The 24,708-nt window shown below is 34.0% G+C and overlaps 2 protein-coding genes across 2 annotated transcripts; one reads left to right on the top strand and one right to left on the bottom strand.

Annotated features, from left to right (window-relative positions):
* Window positions 1–124: 124 nt before the first annotated feature.
* ppt1 (palmitoyl-protein thioesterase 1 (ceroid-lipofuscinosis, neuronal 1, infantile)) lies at window positions 125–5,755 on the bottom strand. Its single transcript, XM_081375868.1, has 10 exons — window positions 5,512–5,755; window positions 5,166–5,294; window positions 3,566–3,675; window positions 3,353–3,480; window positions 3,202–3,272; window positions 2,039–2,141; window positions 1,544–1,634; window positions 1,363–1,461; window positions 1,214–1,285; window positions 125–459 (listed from the first exon to the last, which is right to left on the bottom strand). Exons 2-10 carry the CDS (start codon window positions 5,278–5,280, stop codon window positions 337–339), a joined length of 912 nt encoding a protein of 303 aa, XP_081231994.1. The 5' UTR covers window positions 5,281–5,294; window positions 5,512–5,755; the 3' UTR covers window positions 125–336.
* LOC308696913 (sialin) lies at window positions 5,695–22,851 on the top strand. The gene is made up of 12 exons (XM_081375866.1): window positions 5,695–5,917; window positions 8,764–8,917; window positions 10,049–10,266; window positions 12,999–13,232; window positions 14,160–14,334; window positions 15,206–15,324; window positions 15,733–15,894; window positions 15,971–16,103; window positions 17,251–17,398; window positions 17,590–17,680; window positions 17,770–17,964; window positions 22,767–22,851. Exons 2-11 carry the CDS (start codon window positions 8,821–8,823, stop codon window positions 17,914–17,916), a joined length of 1,524 nt encoding a protein of 507 aa, XP_081231992.1. The 5' UTR covers window positions 5,695–5,917; window positions 8,764–8,820; the 3' UTR covers window positions 17,917–17,964; window positions 22,767–22,851.
* The last annotated feature ends 1,857 nt before the right edge of the window (window positions 22,852–24,708 follow it).

Consider the following 24,708-nt stretch of genomic DNA (forward strand, 5'->3'; position numbering starts at 1 on the left):
CAACAAGCCTCGACACTAATAATTGTTTAATGCAGTTTAATATTAGTGTCCAAATCGTTGATAGTGGAAGTGGTACACCCTTTATGTGATTAGTTGTAAATAAATACATGGGCCACTGGGTTCGTAAGATTCAATGTTTTATTGTGTGCGAAAAATAGTACACGATTAGAAGCAAAAAATAATCTACATTTCTTTCATTAAAAATCAGTCAAATAAAAATCAGATCAGTGCAACAAAACAAGACAGGCTTAATTCATATAGGAGACATAGTGTAAGACTGACAGTGGAGTAAGTGTGCATTAACTCTCTCATCGGGAATGAAAGCTGTCACTGTGTTCAGCGAATGTAGGGAAGTAGATGCTCATTAAACCACTCTCGGGTGAACTGTAGGTGATCTCCATCACTGGCGAGGAACACAAGCTTTCCTGCAGAATCCATCTCTGCCAACCCCAGGCGATCCTGACGATACAAAATAAAGGTAGATAAATCCCTCCCTATATATATATATATATATATATATATATATATATATATATATATATATATATACACACACGCACTTAATATGGGAAAATGGTGCACCGTGCTTTTGAAACGGGATTCATGAAGCTTCGAAACCTTTACGAATCATTTGTTTCGAACCAATGATTCGTAGCGCGCAAAGTCACGTGATTTCAAGTCGGGGCGATGTTCCCTGTTGTTTTTTATTTATTTATTTATTTTATATAATATTTAATAGCGTTTTAGTCTCTTATTGGACTGATTAATCAAGCTCTCCATTAAACAAGCCCTACAATGTTATAAAATAACACATATTATACAGACACTTCGTATTCAGTGGTATTAGATGACTTGATAATTGCATTTAATAGATTACACTTTCAATAATACATTTGTAATTGGTTTGTAAAAGGTGTTTTTATATGCATTGTCGTTGCATTTACACTGTTTTGACCAGCAGGCGTCACCAGTGCGGCGTATTGAGCGCTTACAAAGAGTGATTCATTTTGCGAAGCAGTTGATTCAATTGAATCAAAGTTTTCAAAGCTTCGTTTCTCCCATCACTAGCTTCAATTGAACAGGAAATGTGGTTACAGTATCATCAAAGTAATAAATAAATAGCAATATAATGCAGGATGTAAAGTATTTAAAAAATAAAATACAAAATGTGGGTTAAATGTAGATAATTAATGAGAGAGAAAAGCATGTTTACCTCTTTATATATTGCACTTTCTTGCAGCGTTTCCAGCTCTATACCTTGACCAGTTTTATAGAAACCAAACCACTAATAACGAAAATTCAGTTAGTAAGAGATTTTAATTCAATAATAAAAGAGAGATTTAAAATAAACTGTTGACGTACCTCAGAATCCACAGGATCGACCATAGTGTCCTGAAGGAACTTAACCATGACAAACTTAGTCAGAGACATGAGATTCTTCTTGTAGGTCTCGTTCACCACCTGACAGAAAAAATCAATCATTTTCACCACACAGACAAATATATCTATTTTATAGTAATTTCTCCCTTATCCTCACACTTACCCGCTCCTGATTAATGTCAGCAAGGAAGAGACTGTACTTTTTATACAAGTCATCATTGAGGGGGTCGTGCCAGTACTGTGCCTGCACCAAGCTAACATAAAATCACTATCAATATGCTTGACTAGACAATCACATAAAAAAATATGTGTAAATAGCAACAAAACATATTTTCTTTACACTAAGTGCAAACACTAGTTAGATGATATTTGTATTAAGTGCAAATAGTGGCAGATACTATTTGCAACTCAGTGTATTGTAGTATATTATAAAACAGTATGCAATAATAACATATTCAGAGTATATGATCATATCGACTGCAATCATAAAAGCTGGATTTCTTTTGTAATTTTTGTCTGGCTCAACCAGACATTGGTGGGCGGAGTTTGTGTAAATAGCCTCTGACAACATGAGGCATATTTGCACTTACTCCGAAACAATAATCAGTTTAGAGTAACATAAAATGGTCTGTTGAGAAGCCCGTAACCAAGCACGCACTGTTTCTGAATCGCGTCAGTGTAGGCTCCGGAGTTCAGCTTCTTACGAATCCAGTCACAGATATGAGAGCTTTCACCAGGACAATGAGGAAGACCAAATACCCCTGTGATTTACAGAAAAGAGGAAGAGAGAACCACATGTCAGACGAAAACAGGATTTAAAAAACAGCTGTTTGACTCATTTGAACTTTATATTCATCAGAAATACTGAAAGATGTATCACGGTTTCCACAAAAATATGAAGCAGCCCGAGTCCCGACTGTTTTCAACATTGATATTTCTTGAGCAGTAAATCAGCATATTAGAGTGATTTCTGAAGGATCATGTGACACTGAAGACTGGAGTAATGATGCTGAAAACTCAGCTTTGCATCACAGGAATAAATTACAGTTGACAATATATACAAATAGAACAATATTCATTTTAAACCGCAATATTACTATTTTTTTACTATTAAATGAATGCATTGGTGAGCATAAGAGACTTTTAAAAACATCTCACTGACCCCAAAATCTTGAACAATAGTGTGTATAATTTCAAATGTTGTAATAAATTGTATGGAAGCTTGTTTCCGCCACTGAATAATAAATAAGTAATAATAATTGCGACTTTTTATCACAATTCTGACTTTTTTTCTCAGAACTGCGAGATATGAAGTCAGAATTGTGAGAAATAAAGTCGCAATTGGGAGATATAAAGTTAGAATTGTGAGATATAAACTATTCTGAGGTAAAAAAGATAAAAGTCCATCTTTTTTTTCCTTAGAATTGGACTTTATATCTCACAATTCTGAGAAAAGAATTTTCTTTTCTCAGAATTGCGAGATATAAACTTGCAATTATGTGTTATAAAGTCAGAATTGCGTGATATGAAGTCGCAATTGCGAGAAAAAAAGTCAGAATTCTGACTTTATAATATGCAATTGTGAGATAAAAACTCGCAATTATCTTTTAAAATGTTTTATTCTGTGGCGGAAACAAGCTTCCCTAAGATTGTGACTGCAAATATTATAAAATTACATTCCATGAAACTTTATTCCTACTCCATTATTTAAAATATATATGCATATCTTGAAGCAACTTAATCAAAACAAGGTAGTTATGCCACATCGTTCCCGTAAACTCCTAACCACTTTTAGGAAGTAAGTGTTGTTTGTCACATTACCTTGATGCTGTCCGCCGACCGAGATCAGGTTCTTCATCGGGGGATCAGGACAGCGCTGAGCAACTGCTCGCCTTAGGAAAGACAGACACGATTACACTTCTGATAACCCTTTGCGGCTTTGCATTAATATATTTGTATAATAACCACTCACAGAAACTGTGACCCTTGGGAGAAGCCCATTGCATTGTAGCCTCCCTTCAGTTTAGGGTCCTGGGACAGCTGATCACAAACCATAGACACCTGCTCATTGACATCCATGAAGAAGCCATTTTCTGTGTCCTGTGAAACAACGAAACAAAATCAGACACTTTTATTTGAAACAACTACGGCAGTGACGAGAATGGCGGTTGTCGACCTGCTTTACCTGTATAATAGACTTGCCGATCATCAGGGAAAGCACATATATTCCTGGGACTTCCTGTTCCACCATCTTCTTGATCGCACCCATGCTCAGGGGATTACAACAACTGTCTCCTGCAGATCACAGTGATAATTAGCAATTATCTAGTTATCTTTATAGTAAACGCAGAAGGTCATTTGTGTGTTTAGGTCATTTCACACAAAAAATGCCTTTTCCATAGATCATGACACTAAAGGGGATTTATTAGAATAACAAACATCTTATTCTCACCAAGGCTTTATTAGAATACAGTAAAAATAGCCATTTTAAATTTAAAATAGCCATTTTCTATTTGAATATCTTTTTTAATGTTGTTTATTCCTGTGATCAAAGCTGAATTTTCAGCATCATTACTCCAGTCTTCAGTGTCACATGATCCTTCAGAAATCATTCTGATATGATGATTTGCTGCTCAAGAAACATTTATATAAACATTATTATTATTATTATTATTATCAATGTTGAAAACTGTTGTGCTGCTTCATATTTTAGGGGAAACTGATAAATTTTTTCAGGATTATTTGATGAATAGAAAGTTGAAAATTATTTATTTAAAATGGAAATCTCATTATAAATGGAGATAAAAATACAAAATAATTAGTGCTCTCAAATCGATTAATCACATCTAACATAAAAGTTTGTATATATAATAATAATACATTTTATTTATATTGCGCTTTTCTCAAACCCAAAGCGACAATGTGTGTGTGATACATACAGTATATATATATATATATATATATATATATATATATATATATATATATATATATATACATATATATATATATATATATATATATATATAAGTTGCTGTCAGTTTTTAGTTCTAAGTCACTCTGTGTACACAAAGGTGGAGTGGAGTGAAGTTTTGTGGAGTGACACTGTACATTACCCTGGTGATTCCCATTATTCAATGGCATATGGGTAGCAATATTCAATTTGAAATGTAATATGCAAAATGACAATGCATTTCTGTATTTAAATGTACATTTTCCATTACATTTGTGCAGCGTTGGTGCAAAATGAAAATGAAAAATCAATTACATAATTCACTTTTGCCATTTCATACACTAGTTTTAATATGTAAATATACGGTTTAATGAAAATGCAATCGCAAGTGTCTTAACTGTGAGTGTAAATGCAATTAAGAAAAATAACATTTAAATGATAATTTTGCTACAGTTTTAGCTTGAACATATTAAACAGATCAAATCATTTCTATAATACATTTTCATTTTGCAACGTATAAAGCATTAAAATATGTATTCAATTTACATATTAAAACTAGTGTGTGAAATGGCAACTCTAAATTATATAATTGGTTTTTAATTTTAATTTTGCACCAAACGTTGCATAAATGTAATGGAAATTTAAATACATTTATTTACACTTATTTTAAATACATTTAAATACAGAAATGCATTGTCATTTTACATATTGCATTGTCATTTTGCATATCACATTTCAAATTGAATATTGCTACCCATATGCTTCCATAATTATGAACCAGCAGGTTTGATTGATCGTGATGTGATATGATGTGATGTGATATGTGTCTCACCCATGCCGTGCCATATGACCAGAGGAACAGAGGCATTAGATCCGCACGAGGAGCCGCACAGCAGCAACACACACACAGACACACCGATAAGGCGAAGCTCCATAGAGAACCTCATTCTTCAGTCTCAGTCTGAAGATTCAACACATTTACATTCTTTAACAGAACACGCTTACAGGAAGGGAAAGCACTAAACAAGGAAGTGAATAACTCGATATCGTTTCATTTCTTTAATATGTGCGAATATACAACCGGAAGCCTCGGTTTTGCCAAGCTAGGAATGGGTACCTTATATGAACTGCGTTAATAAATGCTTAAAAATGATCAGTTTAAGCCACTCTGTACTCACTGTGATTACTTTCTGTTCCTCAATCACATGACAGACGAAAACACCGCTCACTTCCAACTAATGGTGCTGTTATTGGAAAGATATCGGACTTATATACCATAGCGTTAAACCTGTCCGTAGGAACAAACACAGTCAGTCGATCCAGAGCGTTTATGTAATGGTGTTTTCCAGAGCAGGAAGTCTATAGATCACGTGATCAACATTTGAGACAAAAACAGATGTGAGTTTCTCAACACTTCACTACAACGGTCAGCATTCATGTTTCCTGGTATATTAAACATTTAGTACTTATAGAAACAAATTAAACGGTTTGTAAGGTTATGGAGGGGCCGTAAACGAATCGTCTTCTTCATAAACATCCAGCGACTGTCCAGAATCTTACATTTGTTTGGGAAACATGTTAATGGTAAGTATAAATAAAAAGTGCGCTATATGTCATTGGATACTTTGTATTTGTATAAATAGCGTAACATATAAATGCATACACACACACTTAATATATATGTATAGTGGCTTTTGATAAACTTTACAGGAGAGAAAAGACAATTTTGACCACACTTCAATCACCTGTGTTATTATTATACAAACATTGCCACCACAGGCATACTTCCATGAATGAGTATTTAGCCTACGTAATAAACTTATGGCATATTAACACATTGAACATGTTCTAAAATATTTTAAAATAAAAAAAATATGGCAAAAACGTCAGATACGCCTTTTTGGCACCAAGTCTTCTATGGACATATTGGGCGTATCTGCTGAACAATGCAGAAAATAATTGTTCAAAAGCGGAATTGATTGAATAATTAACACTTGAACAAGTCATTAATTTTCATTTAACTCATTTAAAAAAAAGAAAATTTCGTTTCTCATTTCTCTTTTTCCATTCTTGGCATCTGCTGAACAGCACAGACTGTAATAAAAGTCACTGAACTTGCTAAACACACTTCTGATTGGCAATTCATGAGTTGTTCAATTTATTTCATTACATTCATTCATTTTTTTTTTCAAATACTCTATACAATTGACAGTTCTCTCGTGTTCTTTTTACTCATTTCACTTTTCTTTTTTGTTCAACCATTTCAATTATTCTGTGAGTCTCTTCATTGGCCACATCCAAAGAATCATGTTGCGTCTTATTTGCTTTTCTATTCACTAGTTTGTTTAGTTCTACTCACCTTCTGGCTCTGAACAAAAATGTGGGTCCTACATGGTTATTTATTGTTTTGTTGCTTTTTTCAATACAGTTTGATCTCAGATAGGTCTCATCGAGACCTTTATTTTGATATTAAGAACTCATATTCGCCCAAAATGCCTCTCTGGCTCCAAGCCCTATATATATATATATATATATTAGTCATCATATGTATCATGTTTTTACATTTAGCTGATTTTTTTTCCCACTTTTTCTTATTTATCCTTCGTAAAGCGAAGGAGGCAAATAAATGCCACCTGAATCACTGATGCTATGGACATAAAGATGTTGGATGTTGTGACTGACGTTTATTCACAACATGTCAGCTGATCTATTCTATCAACCTTTGTGCTGGTCATATGTTATGCTCAGATGCTGTCATGTGCTCAACGTCTACACTAGAGATTATGGGAGTTTAAACCTATATGATATGATATTTTACAGTTTCTATAGTGCTTGCACAATTTGCTACACAAGGTTTGGACTTCACAATAGATGCAGTCCACATCTGAGTGAGTATTTCTCTCTCTTTTTTTAAACCAAAAACTATTAAAATACTATTAGACCTTTTAAATGAAGATTTAATAATAGTATTTAATGACATGAAAATCACAAAGATTGAAAGGGGAATGTGGAGATGTTTACATATGTGCAATATAACATGTGAACTGAATTGCAATAAATAATATTAAAGACTATAGAACAGATCTAGAGAAAAAAAAGGATGAAAAAAAAAGCAATGCTAAAGATTTAATAGTATCAGAAAGGAATAAATGAACCCAAAAGGTCACGAACGAAGAACGTTGTCATAGAATTCGTCTGAAAGAATCAAAGAAAACTGAGACAGACTGAATATATTCATGAATGAATATTAACTGAGTAAAAAATGACTTTAGAAAGATGACAGCATCTTTATTTTATGATCTCCACATCTCTGGGATTGAACCATTTAGGGTCTTTAAAATGAAGATGCCAAAAGAAATGTGTGTTAAGTACCAGAATCTAGAGGTATATTAAGATATCTTTAATATTTCTTGAGTTACAGCCATGCAAATTTAGGGCAACAAACAATAAGTGCTTTTTCCCCATTGCTGAACTTTCACCGTTGCTGTCTTTTGTGTTCACCTTTCTTCTTGTATTCGTTTCTTTTGTTTTATGTAACTTGAGTATACAGTGTCCCACTGTATGTTACTAGTCCTGAAAGAGGCGGACAGGTAAGAACATCACATGACATACACTGCAACACGTAGGGTTGTCTAGTAGTACACTAGGTTAGGGGCGAGTGCCACTCGTACTTTTGGTTTTGGGTAGTTAGTGAAGATTAGATTGGGCGGTAGTTAGTGAAGATTAGATTGGGCGTCATGGACGCTGAAGATCTTTCTTTTCTTTCTTTATTTTCTTAGTTAGGATTAGAGGTTATTTAAAAGTTAGATTTTGTTTGGTTTTGTCACTTTCTTTTCTTTGGCGCCGTCCACGTCCCCTCTTCCTCTTTGTGGTATTGACCATCTTACAGAAATTCTGTATCCACTGTATATATTTATCCATATTCTTTATGTGTTTTTCTTAGGCTACTTCACTTTTGCCTATAACCTTGTTGTACTGAATAAAGGTGTTGGCTTTTTGCACAGTTACCTGGATTGGTGGGTCTTTGTACAAACATATAGATTATATATGTTTCTCTTTAATGTCAATATTAAATGTTGGACCCCCGAACCCCGCCTAGACTATATCGGGGGTTGTAACACATATAATGCAACAGAGCTCGCTAAAGACAACAGATTTAACTATAAACCTACCAATCTCTGTGTAAAACTAATATAATGATGCTTCCATCTTTCTAAAGTCATTTTTACCCAGCTGTAATTTGGCTCCAAATCTCAGGTGAAAATTGTCATTTTGACCCCCTCGACAAAATAGTGAATTAATCAGTAAATATACATCCATAACATTTAATCATTTGTCTTTCTTCTTCATTTATGTATTTCTTTTACCAGAATCGGGGACCTCTGGTTGAGTTGACGTGGAATGACCCAAATGTCTTGTTTCTGTTTCAGGATTTGTGGATGTCATACTTCAACTAGCTCAAAACTTCCACCTTAACCGTTGCGATCATGGCGCTAAACCACGGCTACTCCATTAACTCGAGCGCAGACGAGCAGGACAGTGACACTGCGCCACTTTTAGAAAGAGACGTGGAGAAACCCACTGGTTAGTCTGCGATTTGATCTTTTGCAGTTCGTTAAAAATCTGCATGAAAAGTTGTGGTGTGTTTTTAATGAGCTTCATAGGTCTTGTCACACAAATACTACTGTAGTGTGGGGTCAGTAAGATTTTTAATGCTTTTCAAAGAAGTCTTTAATGCTCACTGAGGCTGCATTTATCTGATCCAAAATACAGTAATATTGTGAAATATTATTACAAGTTAAAATAGCTGTTTTCTATTTGATCTATTTTAAAATGTAATTTATTCCTATTTTAATTCGCCATTGTTTTATCCATGTTGAAAACAGTTTTCGTGGTCACTGTTTATTTTTAGTATTCTTGATCAATTTAATGCGTCCTTGCTTAATAAAAGTATTATTTTTAGTGCTGTCAAATCGATTAATCGTGAAAATTAATATATAATTTTATATATGTGTGTATATATTATTATATTTATATATAATATTAGGGCTGTCAAAAGATTAATCGCGATTAATCGCATCCAAAATAACAGTTTGTGTTTAAATAATATATGTGTGTGTACTGTGTATAATTAAATTTATTAATTTATATATAAAAAATATATTTATATATAATATGAATTATATATAAATATATACAGTATATGTATGCAAATATTTCTTAAATATATATATATATATGCATATGTGTGTATTTATATATACAAAACAATTATACACAGTACACACACATATACAGTATTATGTAAACACAAACTTTTATTTTGGATGCGATTAATCGCGATTAATCTTTTGACAGCCCTATATAATATATTATATTTGTGTGTGTGTTATTTAAAAAAAAAAAAAAAAAAAAATATATATATATATATATATATATATATATATATATATATATATATATATATATATATATATATATATATATATATATATATATATATATATATAATACACACACACACATATTATATGAAAACAAACTTTTATGTTAGATGTGATTTTACAGCACTAATTATTTTCTTTCAACAAGAAAAAAAAATCTAACTGACCCCAAACTTATGAAAAGTAGTGTACTAAGTGACTATAATCTTTATAAATATTCTTTAAATGTATAATTATTTGACATTTCAGAATGTGTTTGTATGTGTGACAGTGCCTCCCAAATGCTGCTCAGTGCGATGCAATCTGGCTGCTATGATGTTCTTTGGCTTTGCTGTGGTTTATGGTCTGCGTGTAAATCTCAGTGTTGCCATGGTTGCTATGGTAAATGGCACCAATGACCAGCCGCCATCCAATAGCAATGTATCAAACGAGTGTCCAGGATCCTCCCATACACTTGACAACAACAGCCAAAGCTCAGAACAGCCAGGGGTAAGAATACACCGCACGCAGCTTTTCATGCTCTGAGCCTGGCAAGTCATGGGTTTGTTCTTATACACTACCGTTCAAAAGTTTGGGGTCGGTAAGATCCTTCCCTTCGGCCATTTTGATTCTAGAAGTTTTGTGCCTTCCCTCACGGGTCAGTTTGACCCCCATAGGAATGAATTGAATGCGAGGAATGCATCAGTACTCATAGAAAAACTTAAAAATGCTCAAAGTTCAAACTAAAAATGCTGAAACTTCACCAATGATTTTATACAGTGGTGGTCAAAATTGATGGCACCCCTGATAAATATGATAAAAAATGGCTGTAAAAAATAAATCTGCATTGTTTATCCTTTTGATCTTTCATTAAAAAAATTCGCAAAATCTAACCTTTCATTGAAGTAAAAGAATTGAAATTGGGGGGTAAATCACATTATGAAATAAATGTTTTTCTCCAAAACACGCTGGCCATAATTGTTGGCACCCCTAGAATTTTTTTATGAGAAAAATATCTCTGAAGTATATTCCCATTAATATTTACCTTTTTTAGCACACCAGGGTGACTAGGAACATGAAATTGTCCAGTTATGACTTCTTGTTTCACAGGAGGAATATGGAATAAGGAATATGAGGAAACACAAAGGCCAAATTCTCTTGCTCATCCGTCACCAAGGATCACAGATGGAGAATTGCAGAGATTAGTTGAGTCTTGGGGTCAGAAAGCCTAAAAAAAATGTATCAAACAACCCCTACATCCCCACATGTTGTTTGGGAGGGTTTAAAAAAAAATCCTCCTCGGTCCTCCAAAAACAAACTCCAGCATATTCAGTGGTCAGACACGACTGGATCTTCAAAAGGGACTGGTTTCTGTGGTCAGATGAAACAAAAAAAGGGCTTTTTGGCAGCAAACCGACCAGATGTTTGGTGCAAACAGGGATAAAAAGTACCCCATGCCTACGGTTAAATACACTGCTGGATCTTATATGTTGTGGGCCTATTTATTTGCTGGAGGTCCTGGACATCTTGTTCAGATACATGGTATTATGGATTCTAGCAAATACAAACAGATTAAAAATCAAAACCTGTCTGCCTCTGCTAGAAATCTTATAATGGGCCGTGGTTGGATCTTCCATCAGGACAACGGTCCAAAACAAACATCAAAATCAACACAAAAATGGGTAACGGAGCACAAAAAGAAGCTTCTGCCATGACCGTCCCAGTTCCCTGACCTGATGAGTGGAGTGAACTGAAGAGGAGAAGCACCAACATGGATCTGGGAATCTGAAGGATCTGGAGAGATTCTGTATGGAGGAATGGTCTCTGATCTCTTGTCAGGTGTTCTCCAAACTCATCAGGCATTAGAAGAAGACTCGGAGCTGTTATCTTGGCAAAAGGAGATTGCAAAAAGTATTTAATAAAAGGGTGCCAACAATTATGACCAGCGTGTTTTGGAGAAAAACATTTATTTTATAATGTGATTTACCCCACACTTTAAATTTTTTTACTTCAGTGAAAGGTTAGATTTTTGTGATTTTTTTTTTTTTTAATGAAAGATCAAAAGGATAAACAATGCAGATTTATTTTTTACAGCCATTTTTTATCATATTTATCAGGGGTGCCATCAATTTTGACCACCACTGTATGTCTCTGAATGCATACTGAAATGAACTGACTTTAGGACCCAGCGGAACAGCTCATTTGCTCCAGATACAGCTAAGCGGCCATCTATAGTGGCAAGACTCATGAAATATCATGTGATATTATTATTTTCTTCAACAAGAGGTTGGCAAAGACACCCAATGCAAGATATTTTGAGCTGGATTAAAAGGGTTATATGTGAAATTAATTATTTTGAATTTACTTTGAAAGAATGTGAAGAATGGGCTTAAATTATTATTTATTGATTATTTATTGATTAAATCTAGTAATTTATAGGTAAATACATTTAAAAATAACAAAAATATTGCATTAAAAATAGAATTTTATTTTATCAAAATGAAATGAAATAAGGATTCTGAAAAAAAAAAAAAATATATATATATATAATTTTAGGACTTCGGGTCATTTTGGCCTGTGAGGGAAGGATTTTGCAAAGTGCGAGGGAAGGATGAGATGTTTTTGAAATAATTTTAATCCTGTTAAGCCATAGCTGAATTTTCAGCATCATTACTCCAGTAATGAAATTATTTTCTGCTTAAGAAACATTTCTGATTATTATCAATGTTGAAAAGATTCTTTGATGAATGGGACGTTCAAAAGAACAGCATTTATTTGAAATAGAAATCTTTTAGAACATTATAAATGTCTTTACTGTCACTTTTGATCAGTTTAATGCTTCCTTGGCTTGCAGAATACAAGTATTAATGGGATAGTTCACCCAGAAATGAAAATTGTGCCATCTCTTAGTTGTTCCAAACCTGTATGAGTTTCTTTCTTCTGTTGAACACAAAAGAAGATATTTTAAAGAATGATGGTAATCAAACAATTGATGGAAAAGTCAATGGCCTGTTTGATCTCCAACATTCTTTAAAATATCTTCTTATGTGTTCAACAGAAGAAAGAAACTCTTAAAGGTTTGGAACAACATGAGGGTGAGTAATTTTGGGTGAACTATCCTTTTAATGTCTTTTAATAACCACAACAAAAATTTTATTCACCCCAAACTTTTGACCTGTAGAGTATATACAAAATGTTTGGGTTCTTGTCATATTTCTCTCTCTTTCGTTTTCTTTCCCAAGATTCCAAGATACCCATGGAGTCCCGAAACACAGGGAATGCTGCTTGGTGCGTTCTTCTTCGGATACCTGTTCACTCAGATCCCGGGTGGATACCTGTCGGGCCGTTTCGGAGGAAGCCTCTTCCTCGGGGGGGGTGTTCTCGGGACGGCCGTCCTCACTCTCCTCACTCCTCTGTCAGCTCAGCTCGGGGACAAGTGGCTGTTCGCCTTGCGTGCGCTCGAGGGATTCGGGGAGGTTAGAGACGTTTTAGTGACCAGAAATCCTCCGCACTGATACTTCGGTAACACTTTACCATAAGGGTTACATTAACTAACATGAACTAACAATACATGTGTTACTGTATTAGTTAAAGGGATACTTCACTGATTAGCATTAAGCTTTGTATCAGTAGAAACCCGGTAGTATTTTCGAGTGACCGTGCTTCCCTCCCTCATGTTCCCCTTAGACGAGAGATTTCTGTATTGTGTGTCTGGAAAAAAAACTAAGATGCCGCAAAAATCGTCATTTAACGTCATCTGAGGCTTTTTTGTCCAGAGGCGAGAGACTCCAGCCAGTAGGAGGCGCTCATCCCGCATGTCTTCAACCCGCCCATAGGGGGATCTCACGATAAAACGCCGTCTTTTCAGTTTCGAGTCGACTAATAGCCTAGCTGTATCATTTCTCCCGACACTGCCCTCTGTAACCGGTAGGCGTGGCTTGGGAGTGGCCTCGTAGGGCAGCGAAGCAAATGCATTCTGGGAGTTGTTGTCTTTCATCCACATGAGCCAAAAATACATTTTCTGCCTTTTCTCAGTCTAGAAGGCACCAACTTCTAAAATAATTTCACATTTCTACCACATAAATGACCCAATTTAAATACACATTCATCTTTCCAGCGGTGAAATATCCCTTTAATGTTAGTTAATAAAAGATACAGCTGTTCATTGTCTGTTCATGTTAGTTCACAGTGCATCAACTAATGTTAACAAATACAACCTTTGATTTTAATAATGTATTAGTAAATGCTGAAATTAATATTAAGTAAGATTAATAAATGCTGTAGAAGTATTGCTCATTCTTAGTTCATGTTAACTAATGTTAGAACCTTATTGTAAAGTGTTACCCCGAGATGGAGATATGTATCTGTATGTGAGTGAGTGTGTGTGGTGTTCTTGTGTGTAGGGCGTGACGTTTCCTGCTATGATGGCGATGTGGTCGCGCTGGGCTCCTCCGTTAGAGAGGTCTCGTCTCATGACATTCTCCGGTGCAGGATCGAGCTTCGGTGCCTTCGTGGCTCTTCCTCTCACTGGCGTCATCTGCCATAATCTGGGATGGCCGGCAGTCTTCTACTCCTGTGGTGAGGGATGTGAACGCTTTCGGTCAATAAGATTTAAATAAATGAAAAGTTCAGATGCAAAAGCCTCTAAGTGCCATCTGAAATTTTCTTCTAGAATGATCATTTTTATCAAGCTTGTATATTTAAATTCAGTAATTTCACTTTAATGGCAATGAAAATAACCTATTAATTGTCATTTTAGTGAAATTACTGAACTTAAATAAACAAGCTTGGTAAAAATGATCATTCTAGAAGAAAATTTCAGATGGCACTTAGAGGCTTTTGCATCTGAACTCTTCAAATAGAAATTAATACAAGGATGGATGCATTAAATTGACAATAAAGACATTTATTATGTTACAAAAGATTTATATTTCAAATAAATCCTGTGCTTTTGAATTTTCTATTCATTTAAGAATGATGAGAATTTTTTTTTATATTGTGGTTTCTGCAAAAATATCAAGCAGTACAACCGTTTTCAACGTTAATAATTAGAAATATTTCTTAAGCAGCCAATCATCATATTAGAATCCTTCAGAATAATTTCTGAAGGATCATGTGACACTGAGGACTGGAGTAATGATGCTGAAAATTCAGCTTTGAATACATTAATACATTACTAGGAGCAGGAATACATTACATGTGGTAAAATTAGAAAAGTTATTTTAAATTGTAATAATTTTTTACAATATTAGTGTTTTTACTGTATTTTTGGTGAGCTGAAGATACTTTTTCAAAAACATTTAAAAAAAAAAAATCTTACCAACCCCAATCTTTTGAACAGCATCTAGTTGCTTGCTCTTGTCTTCATATTTTTAATATCATTCTTAATGTAATATACTATTATATCTTATATTACACATGTTTGTATTAAAGTGTTTTTAACCACCAGGTGGTGTAGGCTGTCTTTGGGCACTGATTTGGTTCCTCTTGGTGTCGGATGAACCCCGAACTCACCCAAGAATCAGTGACAGAGAGAAAGATTACATAATTACCTCAATCGGTTCACAGGTATGATCTAATTTTGATGATGCATGAAGTTTGGTCTCCTCCTTTATTCGTCAGTCATGCTAAAAAATAAAATCTAGCATGATGTAAACTTGTGTAACACTTTTTTTTACAGTGTACATGTACTTATCATAATAATAACAGTAAATTTTGCGTAATTACATGCAACTAACCCTCAACTAAACCCTAATCCTACCCTAACCCTATAGTAAGTACATATAGTTAATTAATAATTCTCTGTATAGATATATATAATTACACTGTAACAATGACACCTTAAAATAAAGTGTAACCTAAATTTGTTAACCTAAACTGATCATCAGATAACATGAATTTCCAACATCATAATTAATCTGTGGTTTAGATCTACAGGCATTTATGAAGCTGATCTGATATTTTCTCTGTTTTTAGGGGTTGCCTCATGGTTGGTCCGTGCCTGTAGTATCTATGGTGTTCTCTGTGCCTCTTTGGGCCATAATCATCTCACAGATGTGCTCCAACTGGGCTTATTACACTCTCCTCACCTCTCTTCCTACCTACATGGACACTGTGCTCCACTTTAATTTGCAACAGGTTAGGCAGTCGGTGTATTTCGACTGAACCCGTCTGGTTTCTGCACTGCGTCTCACTCTGTCTTGTCTTCATTCAGAACTCGTTCCTCTCTGCTCTGCCGTATCTGTTTGGCTGGCTGTTCTCGGTGGGCTCAGGTGTGCTGGCAGACGATCTGCTGGAGAGGGAGATCCTGAGTGTCACCGCCGTACGCAAAATATTCACTTTCATTGGTATGTGATTTGAATGGAAGCCACGGGATAAAACTATATTACAGAGCCGTGCAGACAAGAAATGTATATCGTGGCCGTGAGTAAAGAATTCGTTCTCTCGTTTTAGTAAATATATTTAGTAAAACATGCTGATGTATTAGTAAGTCATGGGAAAGAATTGTTAATTCGTGGCCATGATATACTTTGTTTTTTGTGTGTGGGGATCCATACACAATAAAAAAGATAATTGCAACTTTATTATCTCACAATTCTGACTTTATTTCTCGCAATTCCAAGATTATAACTTGCAATTCTGATTTTTTTCTCAAAATTGTGATATAAACTCTAAATTGGGAGTAAAAAATTCAGAATTGTGAGATATAAACTCGCAATTAAAAAAGGTAATTTTGACCTTTTTTTGTCACAATTCTGACTTTTTCCTCACAATTGTGATTTATATTGCGCAATTCTGACTTTATAACTCGCAAATTTGAGTTTATATCACAATACTGAGGAAAAGAAATTCTCAATTTTTCTCTGTTCTGACTATTTCTCAGAATTGTCTCACAATTTTGACTTTTTACTTGTAATTTTAGGTTTATATCACAATTCTGAGGGGAAAAAAATTCTCAGTTTTTCTTTATTTTTCTCAGTTCTGACTTTATTTCTCAGAATTGTGAGATATAAACCTAAAATTGCAAGAAAACAGTAAAAATTGTCAGACGTAAACTCGTAGTTAAATACCGTATTTGTGTCTTTTTACCTCACAATTCTGACCTTTGTTCTCGCAATTGCGAGTTTATCACAATTCTGTCTTTATTTCTCTCAATTATGACTTTATTTCTCAGAATTGCGAGTTTGCAGTTCGCACATTATAACTTTGTATCTCACAATTCTGTTGCAATTGCGAGTTTATATCTCTTAATTTCTCAGAATTGTAAAACACAGACTCGTAATTGTGAGAAAAAATCCAAAAATTGTGAGATAAATAGTCAGAATTCTGTGGATGGACAATATAGGACGTTTTTTTGTCACACATTTTAATGAATATTTATGGTGACCAAGTGTAAGAGGGGGACAGATACTGTACATGTACATTACTGACAGTTCAATTGTAATGCAGCTTATAGGCAATTTTATTGATGTTTTTGTGTCTTGTGTCCCATAGGTCTGTTTCTTCCTGCTGTTTTCCTGGTGGCGGTGGGCTTCTCGGGCTGTAGCGGTGTGATGGCCGTGACCTTTCTGACCATGTCCAGTGCGTTTGGGGGTTTCAGTGCTGCTGGGGTCTTCCTTAACCAGATTGATATTGCTCCACGGTACAAAAACTAAACTGGCTGAACAAACGTAGATTTGTAGGCTATGAGTTCTGTCTGGAATTTTGTATAAAAAGAGTCAAATCAAGTCTTGATTTGTAATGTTATGCTAAATCTAACATGCATCAGACAGTCTATCAATTAAGTACATCTTCCACTTTTGTTGCACCAGTTATATATGCATATTTTCTCAGGTACGCGGGAATGCTTCTCGGAATCACAAACACTTTTGGGACAATCCCTGGTGTTCTTGCACCAATTGTAGTGGGTTACTTGACCAAAGATGTAAGCTGTCCTTTTATGCATTATACATCTGCAGTTTGAAGTCATTTTGATGTTTTTTGATGTATTCTCCCTTTCTTTGCTCCGAACAGCACTCAGTTACAGGATGGAAGCATGTGTTCTGGTTGTCAGCCGGAGTGAGCGCCTTCGGGGCAATCTTTTTCGTCATCTTTGGCACTGGAAAGATTCAGAGCTGGGCGAGGACAGATGAGGAATCAGACACAGATACACACAATTAAACATTCCAGTTGACCAATTCAGATGGATATTAGGACTGACTTATTTAGGTTTGATCCTATATTCAACACATATGTTACTAGTCAAAAGTTTGGACGCACTTCACTTTGTTTTTCATGATCTTAAAAAAAAACACTATGTTAGTGTCATTGATATATATAAATTATATATAACAATGATTTAGAGTTAGTTGCATGTAATTAAGCACAATTTATAGTTATTACAATAGTAATACTGTGTATATATATATATATATATATATATATATATATATTACATACAGTTACTATTGTAATGACTATAAATGGTGCTTAATTACATGCAACTAACTCTAAATCATACCTAACCCTATAGTAAGTAAATGTAGTTACTTAATATTACTTAGTACTTAAATGTATAATTACAGTGTAACAAAGACACCTTAAAACAAAGTAACCAAAAATTGTTACTTTAAATGCTTAGACAAATATAAAATGTGCCTACTACTACCAATTCTTTTAAATGAACCAGATAGTATTTTATATATATTACTATTGTATTTTTTTTTAAGTCACTACATAATTTCCACACTTTGAATACTATTATTTATAAAACACGGAAATGTCTGTCCAAACTTTTGACTCTGATATTAATTATATTTCACTCAGGGTTTTTAAGGGAAAATCGGAAGTGCCTTAACAACAAGTGCTGTTTATTATTCTGGCGATATTTTACCCGTTGAGTTAATTATGAAGGAAGGATGGAATTGAATGGAATAATCCCGTTTCATAATTCTATTACTTTTGCTATCTTATAAATAAGTGTAAAATGTGTTACATTGGTGAAAAGGAACAAATTTAGAGGTTTCAACCATATTTTATTGCATTTGAAAATACTTATTAATAAGCACTTTAATGCATCAATAATGAAAATACTTGAATCTTTTTGGTACCAGTGCTTTTCAGATCAGTTTAATCTTGCTAATGAGGTAACTGGACTCTATTAATTGTGTCAGTTCAGTTCTGACTGCAAAATCTAACATTTTCATTAAAACCATGGTCTTTCCGTTTTACTGACAGATACTGTTAGTAGTTAGTAATAGTCCAGACGGAAATTATTGTTTCATTATTGTTTGAAACTTGCCTTTTTTAAAAGTTTAAATGTTTAATGAGTTAAGTCATTAAGTTTCACTTAATGTTTATTTTAAGCACTCAATGTGTCTCTGTTTGAGTCACAATGGCAATGACATGAATATATCAATGCTTAAAATTATAAGTATTTTAATTATTTTTTTTATTTTTTTTATCATAAATATTTCTGTACAATAAATGCAATGCAATGTTTACAGTGCAGGTTTAGGTTTAGAGTCATGTTTATCAGCACTAGTTTGTTATCTGCAAGTGAACAGATCACTAATCAACCATTTGCATTCCTATGTGCAATTACGGAGTAAATAACCTCACATAAGTCTTAATTGCTACAGTGATATATGATGTATGATATGATATATGAGCCAATAGAGCCAACTACACTCTAATTAAAGGGATAGTTCATCCAAAATGAAAATCCTGTCATCATTTGCTCACCCTCATGTTGTTTCAAACCTGTATGAGTTTCTTTCTTCTGTCGAACACAAAAGTCTGTATTGTTACTAACATTCTTTAAAATATAATATTTTGTGTTCGACGGAAGGAAGAAACTTATCCAGGTTTGGAACAACTTGAATTTTAAATTTTTTGTGTGAACTATCCCTTTAACTGACGCTGTGCGGTGGCGGCCAGCAAGGGGGCGCATCACATCGGTGATAAATGGCTAGATTATAAGAGTGTCGCAGATTTTACAGTTTATAGTACTGGGTGTTTAAATGCTATATGTATATAACTATAACTAAAACGGTTGATGGGTAACATTACCAGATATAGGCACAATGACACTGCCTCCGGTATTATACTATTGATTTACGTTACATCAGCACTGTTGAGAAAACAACCCGGATGTACTTTGCTGAATGCGGCAAGATATCACGTGATTGCTTATTTACATGCGTGACCCTGATGTAAACGTGAGGAATGTAATATAGCCTGTTTTAACTCTTCGTTTCACTGATGTAGTGCGAATTTTGATGTGATATGTCGACTTTATCAACAAGACAGCGGGATATCCTTACTATTTTAGGCTAGTCTTTTTTAATTGTTCCTATTGTAAAAGCACTTATTCCTTATTTCCAGAATTTTATGTGTAAATAAATGATCTGGCGGACAAAACTAAGCCTGAGAGAGTCGTAAAATAACATATCTTGTGTTACAGTTTCACTAGCTGTTCAAGGGAGCAAAGTATTTGATCTATCAACTTGAACTTTCCATAACACACCCTGTTATACTGTTTATATTACTGTAGATTAGTCATATTTTCTTTTCTACCTGAAAGACCTTATCGATGAAACATATTAGGCTTACATAGCCTATATGAACTCGTTTTTTTTTATGAGTCAAATTTTATATTATTATGTATGTAACTTCTTTTTAGCAGTTTTGAAGTGATTTCCTTTCATTCAAAGACATTTGCATTCTCACCCAATGTGTGAGACAGATGCATGGGGTTCTCACACATGCAGATGTTTGTTCCCTGACCCCCAAATCATTTGCATTACACCTTAAAAATGCATGGGGGGGGGGGTTGCAAGTGTAAGTGTGTTGCCTTGAGGGGGAGGTGGGAGGATTTCTACCTTTTAGGTTAAAGGTTTTTTTTTTGTTGTTACAAGAAGGTTGGCCTAATATTTATGACTATATTGGCTATTTTTAAAGGTGTGTTATGTTTGAATATTTTAAAAGCAATGTTGTTTTACTGGAGTTTTAACTTTATAACTAGAGTACAATAATTGTATTGTATGTCAATTCATATCTGATTTAGAGCTAGAAAGCCCAAGGATTCTTAGTCACCACATCAATATTGACCCTTTTTTGTATGGAATATTGCCGTATTTATTATAAATGATTTATCCGTGCACATGATTATTTTGCCTCATAATCTTTAATCAAAATAACTTGCTCTCCCTCTTGAAATTTCTTCTCTGATGATGTGTTTACTGGCGGGAGGGCGGAGCAACCTGTCACTCACATGAGATCGACCAATAGCAAACCACAACCATCCAATCAATTCCTCACAGGCAAAATCAAGTCCCGCCCTACATTTTTAAAGCTTTTCTTTCTTTATTTCTTATTCAAGAAACAGATGATGCAAATATACAAACATCTTCAGGAGTACATTAAGGTATAAAAAAGTACCATACATTTTTGTAAGGAAACAATACTAACGGTATAGATAATGTATACAATGTATACACAATGTATAAGAGAAAGCTGAAACAACAGTTATTACAAAGGAATCTTTCATATTGTTCCAAGAATCTCACATTTTTTCATTGCTATTTTTAAACTTAAGCAGACTTAAGCAGTGAGTTTACCTCAAACCTTCAGAAATCATTTTAATATGATGATTTGATACTTGATAGTTGATAGTTATTATCAATGATGGAAACAGTTGTGCTGTTTAATATATTTTTTGAAATACTTTTTTCAGGATTCATTGAGTAAAACAGCATTTATTCATAAAAACAGCATTTATTCAAAATAAAAACATTTCTAACAATATAAATCGTTACCATCACCTTTTATCAATTTAACGCATCCTTGTTGAATTAAAGTACTAATTTCTTTAAAAAAAAAAAAATAGTTATTGTTCCCAAACTTTTGAACGGTAGTGTATATTGTTACAAAAGATTTCTATTCTAAATAAATACAGTTCTTTTTAACTTTTTATTCATCAAATAATCCTGAAAAAAGTATCTCAGGTTATAAAAAAAATATTAAGCAGCACAACTGTTTCCAACATTGATCATAAATCATCATATGATTTCTGAAGGATCATAAGACAGCAAAGACTGGAGTACTTGCAGATGAAAATTCAGCTTTGCATCACAAAAATAAATTACATTTTAAAGTATATTAAAAAAGAGAACCATTATTTTAAATTGTAATAATATTTCATAATATTACTGTTTTTTTTTTGTTTTTTTTTTTACTGCAGGCTTAATGAGCATAAGAGACTCCTTTCAAAAACATTAAAAATAGTAATGTTTCCAAACTTTTGACTGGTACTGTATATGTCACAAATATAGGGAAACTTCCATTTCATGCAGACTTTAAAATAGATGCATGCATAGAAATAGATGCATGTGTAGCAAAAAATTACACTTTACATTTGCATTTATTCATTTAGCAGAAACTTTGACCCAAACCGATTTCTGAGGCAAAACTCATAAGCATTGCTGCAATACTTAAAAAGTAAGCCATAATACAAAGCTATCTTGCACTGAGGACTTCTGTGTTTGAGCCTTGAGAGAGAGAAAGAGAGAGAGAGAAGTTCAGGCCTTTCCCTCTGTATTGCATGACTCAACACTGATCTCATGCCAGACTCTGACGTTGATTGGTGGCACACATTCCCTGCCCTCCCCCACACTTGTGGAGTGCATGAGATAAAAACCAAAAGGCAATTTATCTGGATAAATAGCTATTATAGCATTGTGCTGCTACATGAACCAGACAAACAGGTCAGACCAGACCAAGAGTCGTCCCAATGAACAAAAAGACAAATGTTCAGTGGTTTGAAACGGTTTGATATGCTGAGCTGTGTTTGTATATTGGGTTGAGACTCCAGACGGCTGTGCTGAGTGAATAGTGATCATCTTTGGGCTGTGTGTGAGGAAAAGTGGGAATCACCGCAATTCACTTTCAATTAAATTGCTGTGGAATCTCTTTTTTATTTCAGTCATGTGACTGGTTGCTTACACAATTCTGTTTCCTTCATTTTCTAGGATTACTGTTAAAGAAGACCACAATCATGATTAATAAAAGGGTTTGTTTGATTATTTACTTGCCCTTGTAGGTTCGGGTTGACTTAATCAGAGTTGTTCGGGCTTTTTTATTTATTTAGATTAGCTGTTTCACAAGCATCAAGCTGACAGGTAAACTAACTTATCTTTTTGATTAAAATAAAGTTTCTTACCGGTATTTCAGTATTGAAACAAAATTGCAATGTGGAAGTAAAACAATTTTGATTGATTGTGTGTTAAATATATTTTGCACATTAATGTAATATTTCATGTCATGAACATATCTGTTTTTTCCATGTTTAATTTTTTTATTTAATGCAGTGTACAATGCGTAGTAGTTTTATCAACTGATGTCTTTTGTGGACATAAATAATTAGTGGGCCACTAAACTTAATTTTCACTCAATTTATTGCACATTTTATACTGTGCTTTCCTGCATATTATCTCATTAATATTAATGCACAAAATTCAGCTTTTTATTTCGATGTATTATCTGTTGAATATGCAAAGCATTGCTTGCATGAAGGACATTGAAGACAACAGTGCTGTTAATGCAATAGTGACTGATTATATTTGACTCAAATAGACAGTCAATCATTATCACTGTCTGTGTGATGTGAAGTGGGGCACAAATGTACGCGAGCTATAGTCAAATATTGGTCTATTATGCTAGTTTTTATAAGTTCTTATGAATAGTATTACAAGTTATATTATAAAAGTTTTGTCCTAAAATCTTTTGAGCTGCAAGTTTGAGTAAAACCTGTTTTATCATGTTCTCCAGCATTTTTAAAAATCCTGAAACATTATTTATTAGCAGGTTTAAATTAAGAAAATCCTAGATTTCCAGTGATTTCTTTGACTTTTAGACTCCGCTGTGACGGTCACAGTATATGTGACCCGACTGCGCGCCTGTGCTGCTGATCTTGACTGAAAGTAGCAGCTGTCGAACAAGCATCTGTTACCTAGAGAGAGTTAACTGGAGATGCCAGCTCTTTGAAATAAAGCTATGAGGAATGCAAGACACTGAGGATGGCGTTAAAGGCTTGTATGGCATTAAAGGGAATGGAAGATTTCTAAAAACAATGAACTCTGAATGCATGAAATGCATACAAACTAAGGGAAATTACGAAAGTTGCATCGCCTCCCATAGGCTTATGTTTTAAAATAGGCTCGTCAAAATCTCACCGTTCTGCAAATAGTCCTATCTGATTGCATTTGAATCTGAATAGATGAACCAGCGGGTGGAGATGCATCTGAGACAATGGGCCTGAGTGGCCTTATCGACTCTGTGCTATTGCTGACTAATTTACATACAGGACTGGACTGAGCACTGTGTCTCTATTGGTTTCATCTAATAAAATACAATTATAATTCCTTTACATTCTGAAACTGATGCATGTGAACAAGAAGTCAGCCGCATAATCATAGTTTTTATTTTGAGAATAAGCACAAAGATGAGAAAGAAATGAACGGCTGTGTATATCTGCACTGCAGCAACTTTAACCAAACCCAAATAATTAAATGTGAACTAGTTTTAAGAAGTAAATGTGATGAAATGATTCAGTTTAATCACTGATATATAATGCAGTTTCAGTTTTATGGTGATGATTGCTGTCAATCATCATAAAGACATCAAAAATTTAAACTTGTGTGGTAAGCGAATAAATTTAAAATGGAAAGACTAAAGAGACAAATGTGTAATATATATATATATATATATATATATATATATATATATATATATTAATTATGTGTAATAAAGATTATTTATTGCCTATCTGTATTGGTATCTCGAAATATGTGGTATATATTCAGTAACAACATATTTTCCCATTATGTACAGTACCGGTCAAAAGTGTAGTTCTATGATTTCATTACTCCAGTCTTCAGTGTCACATGATCCTTCAGAAATCATTCTGATATG

The sequence above is a fragment of the Scardinius erythrophthalmus genome, assembly GCF_964197995.2.
Source record: "Scardinius erythrophthalmus genome assembly, chromosome: 10".
Taxonomy (NCBI): Eukaryota; Metazoa; Chordata; class Actinopteri; order Cypriniformes; family Leuciscidae; genus Scardinius; species Scardinius erythrophthalmus.

Excerpts from the sequence above, each read along its gene's own strand:
- ppt1 (XM_081375868.1), bottom strand. The coding sequence starts at position 5,280 with ATGAGGTTCTCTATGGAGCTTCGCCTTATCGGTGTGTCTGTGTGTGTG. Across the intron at positions 3,481-3,565 it reads TCGGCAAGTCTATTATACAG|GACACAGAAAATGGCTTCTT; the intron begins GTAAAGCAGGTC and ends GTTGTTTCACAG. Across the intron at positions 1,635-2,038 it reads ACTGACGCGATTCAGAAACA|CTTGGTGCAGGCACAGTACT; the intron begins GTGCGTGCTTGG and ends ATTTTATGTTAG.
- LOC308696913 (XM_081375866.1), top strand. The coding sequence starts at position 8,821 with ATGGCGCTAAACCACGGCTACTCCATTAACTCGAGCGCAGACGAGCAG. Across the intron at positions 13,233-14,159 it reads CGCTCGAGGGATTCGGGGAG|GGCGTGACGTTTCCTGCTAT; the intron begins GTTAGAGACGTT and ends TCTTGTGTGTAG. Across the intron at positions 15,325-15,732 it reads TTACCTCAATCGGTTCACAG|GGGTTGCCTCATGGTTGGTC; the intron begins GTATGATCTAAT and ends CTCTGTTTTTAG.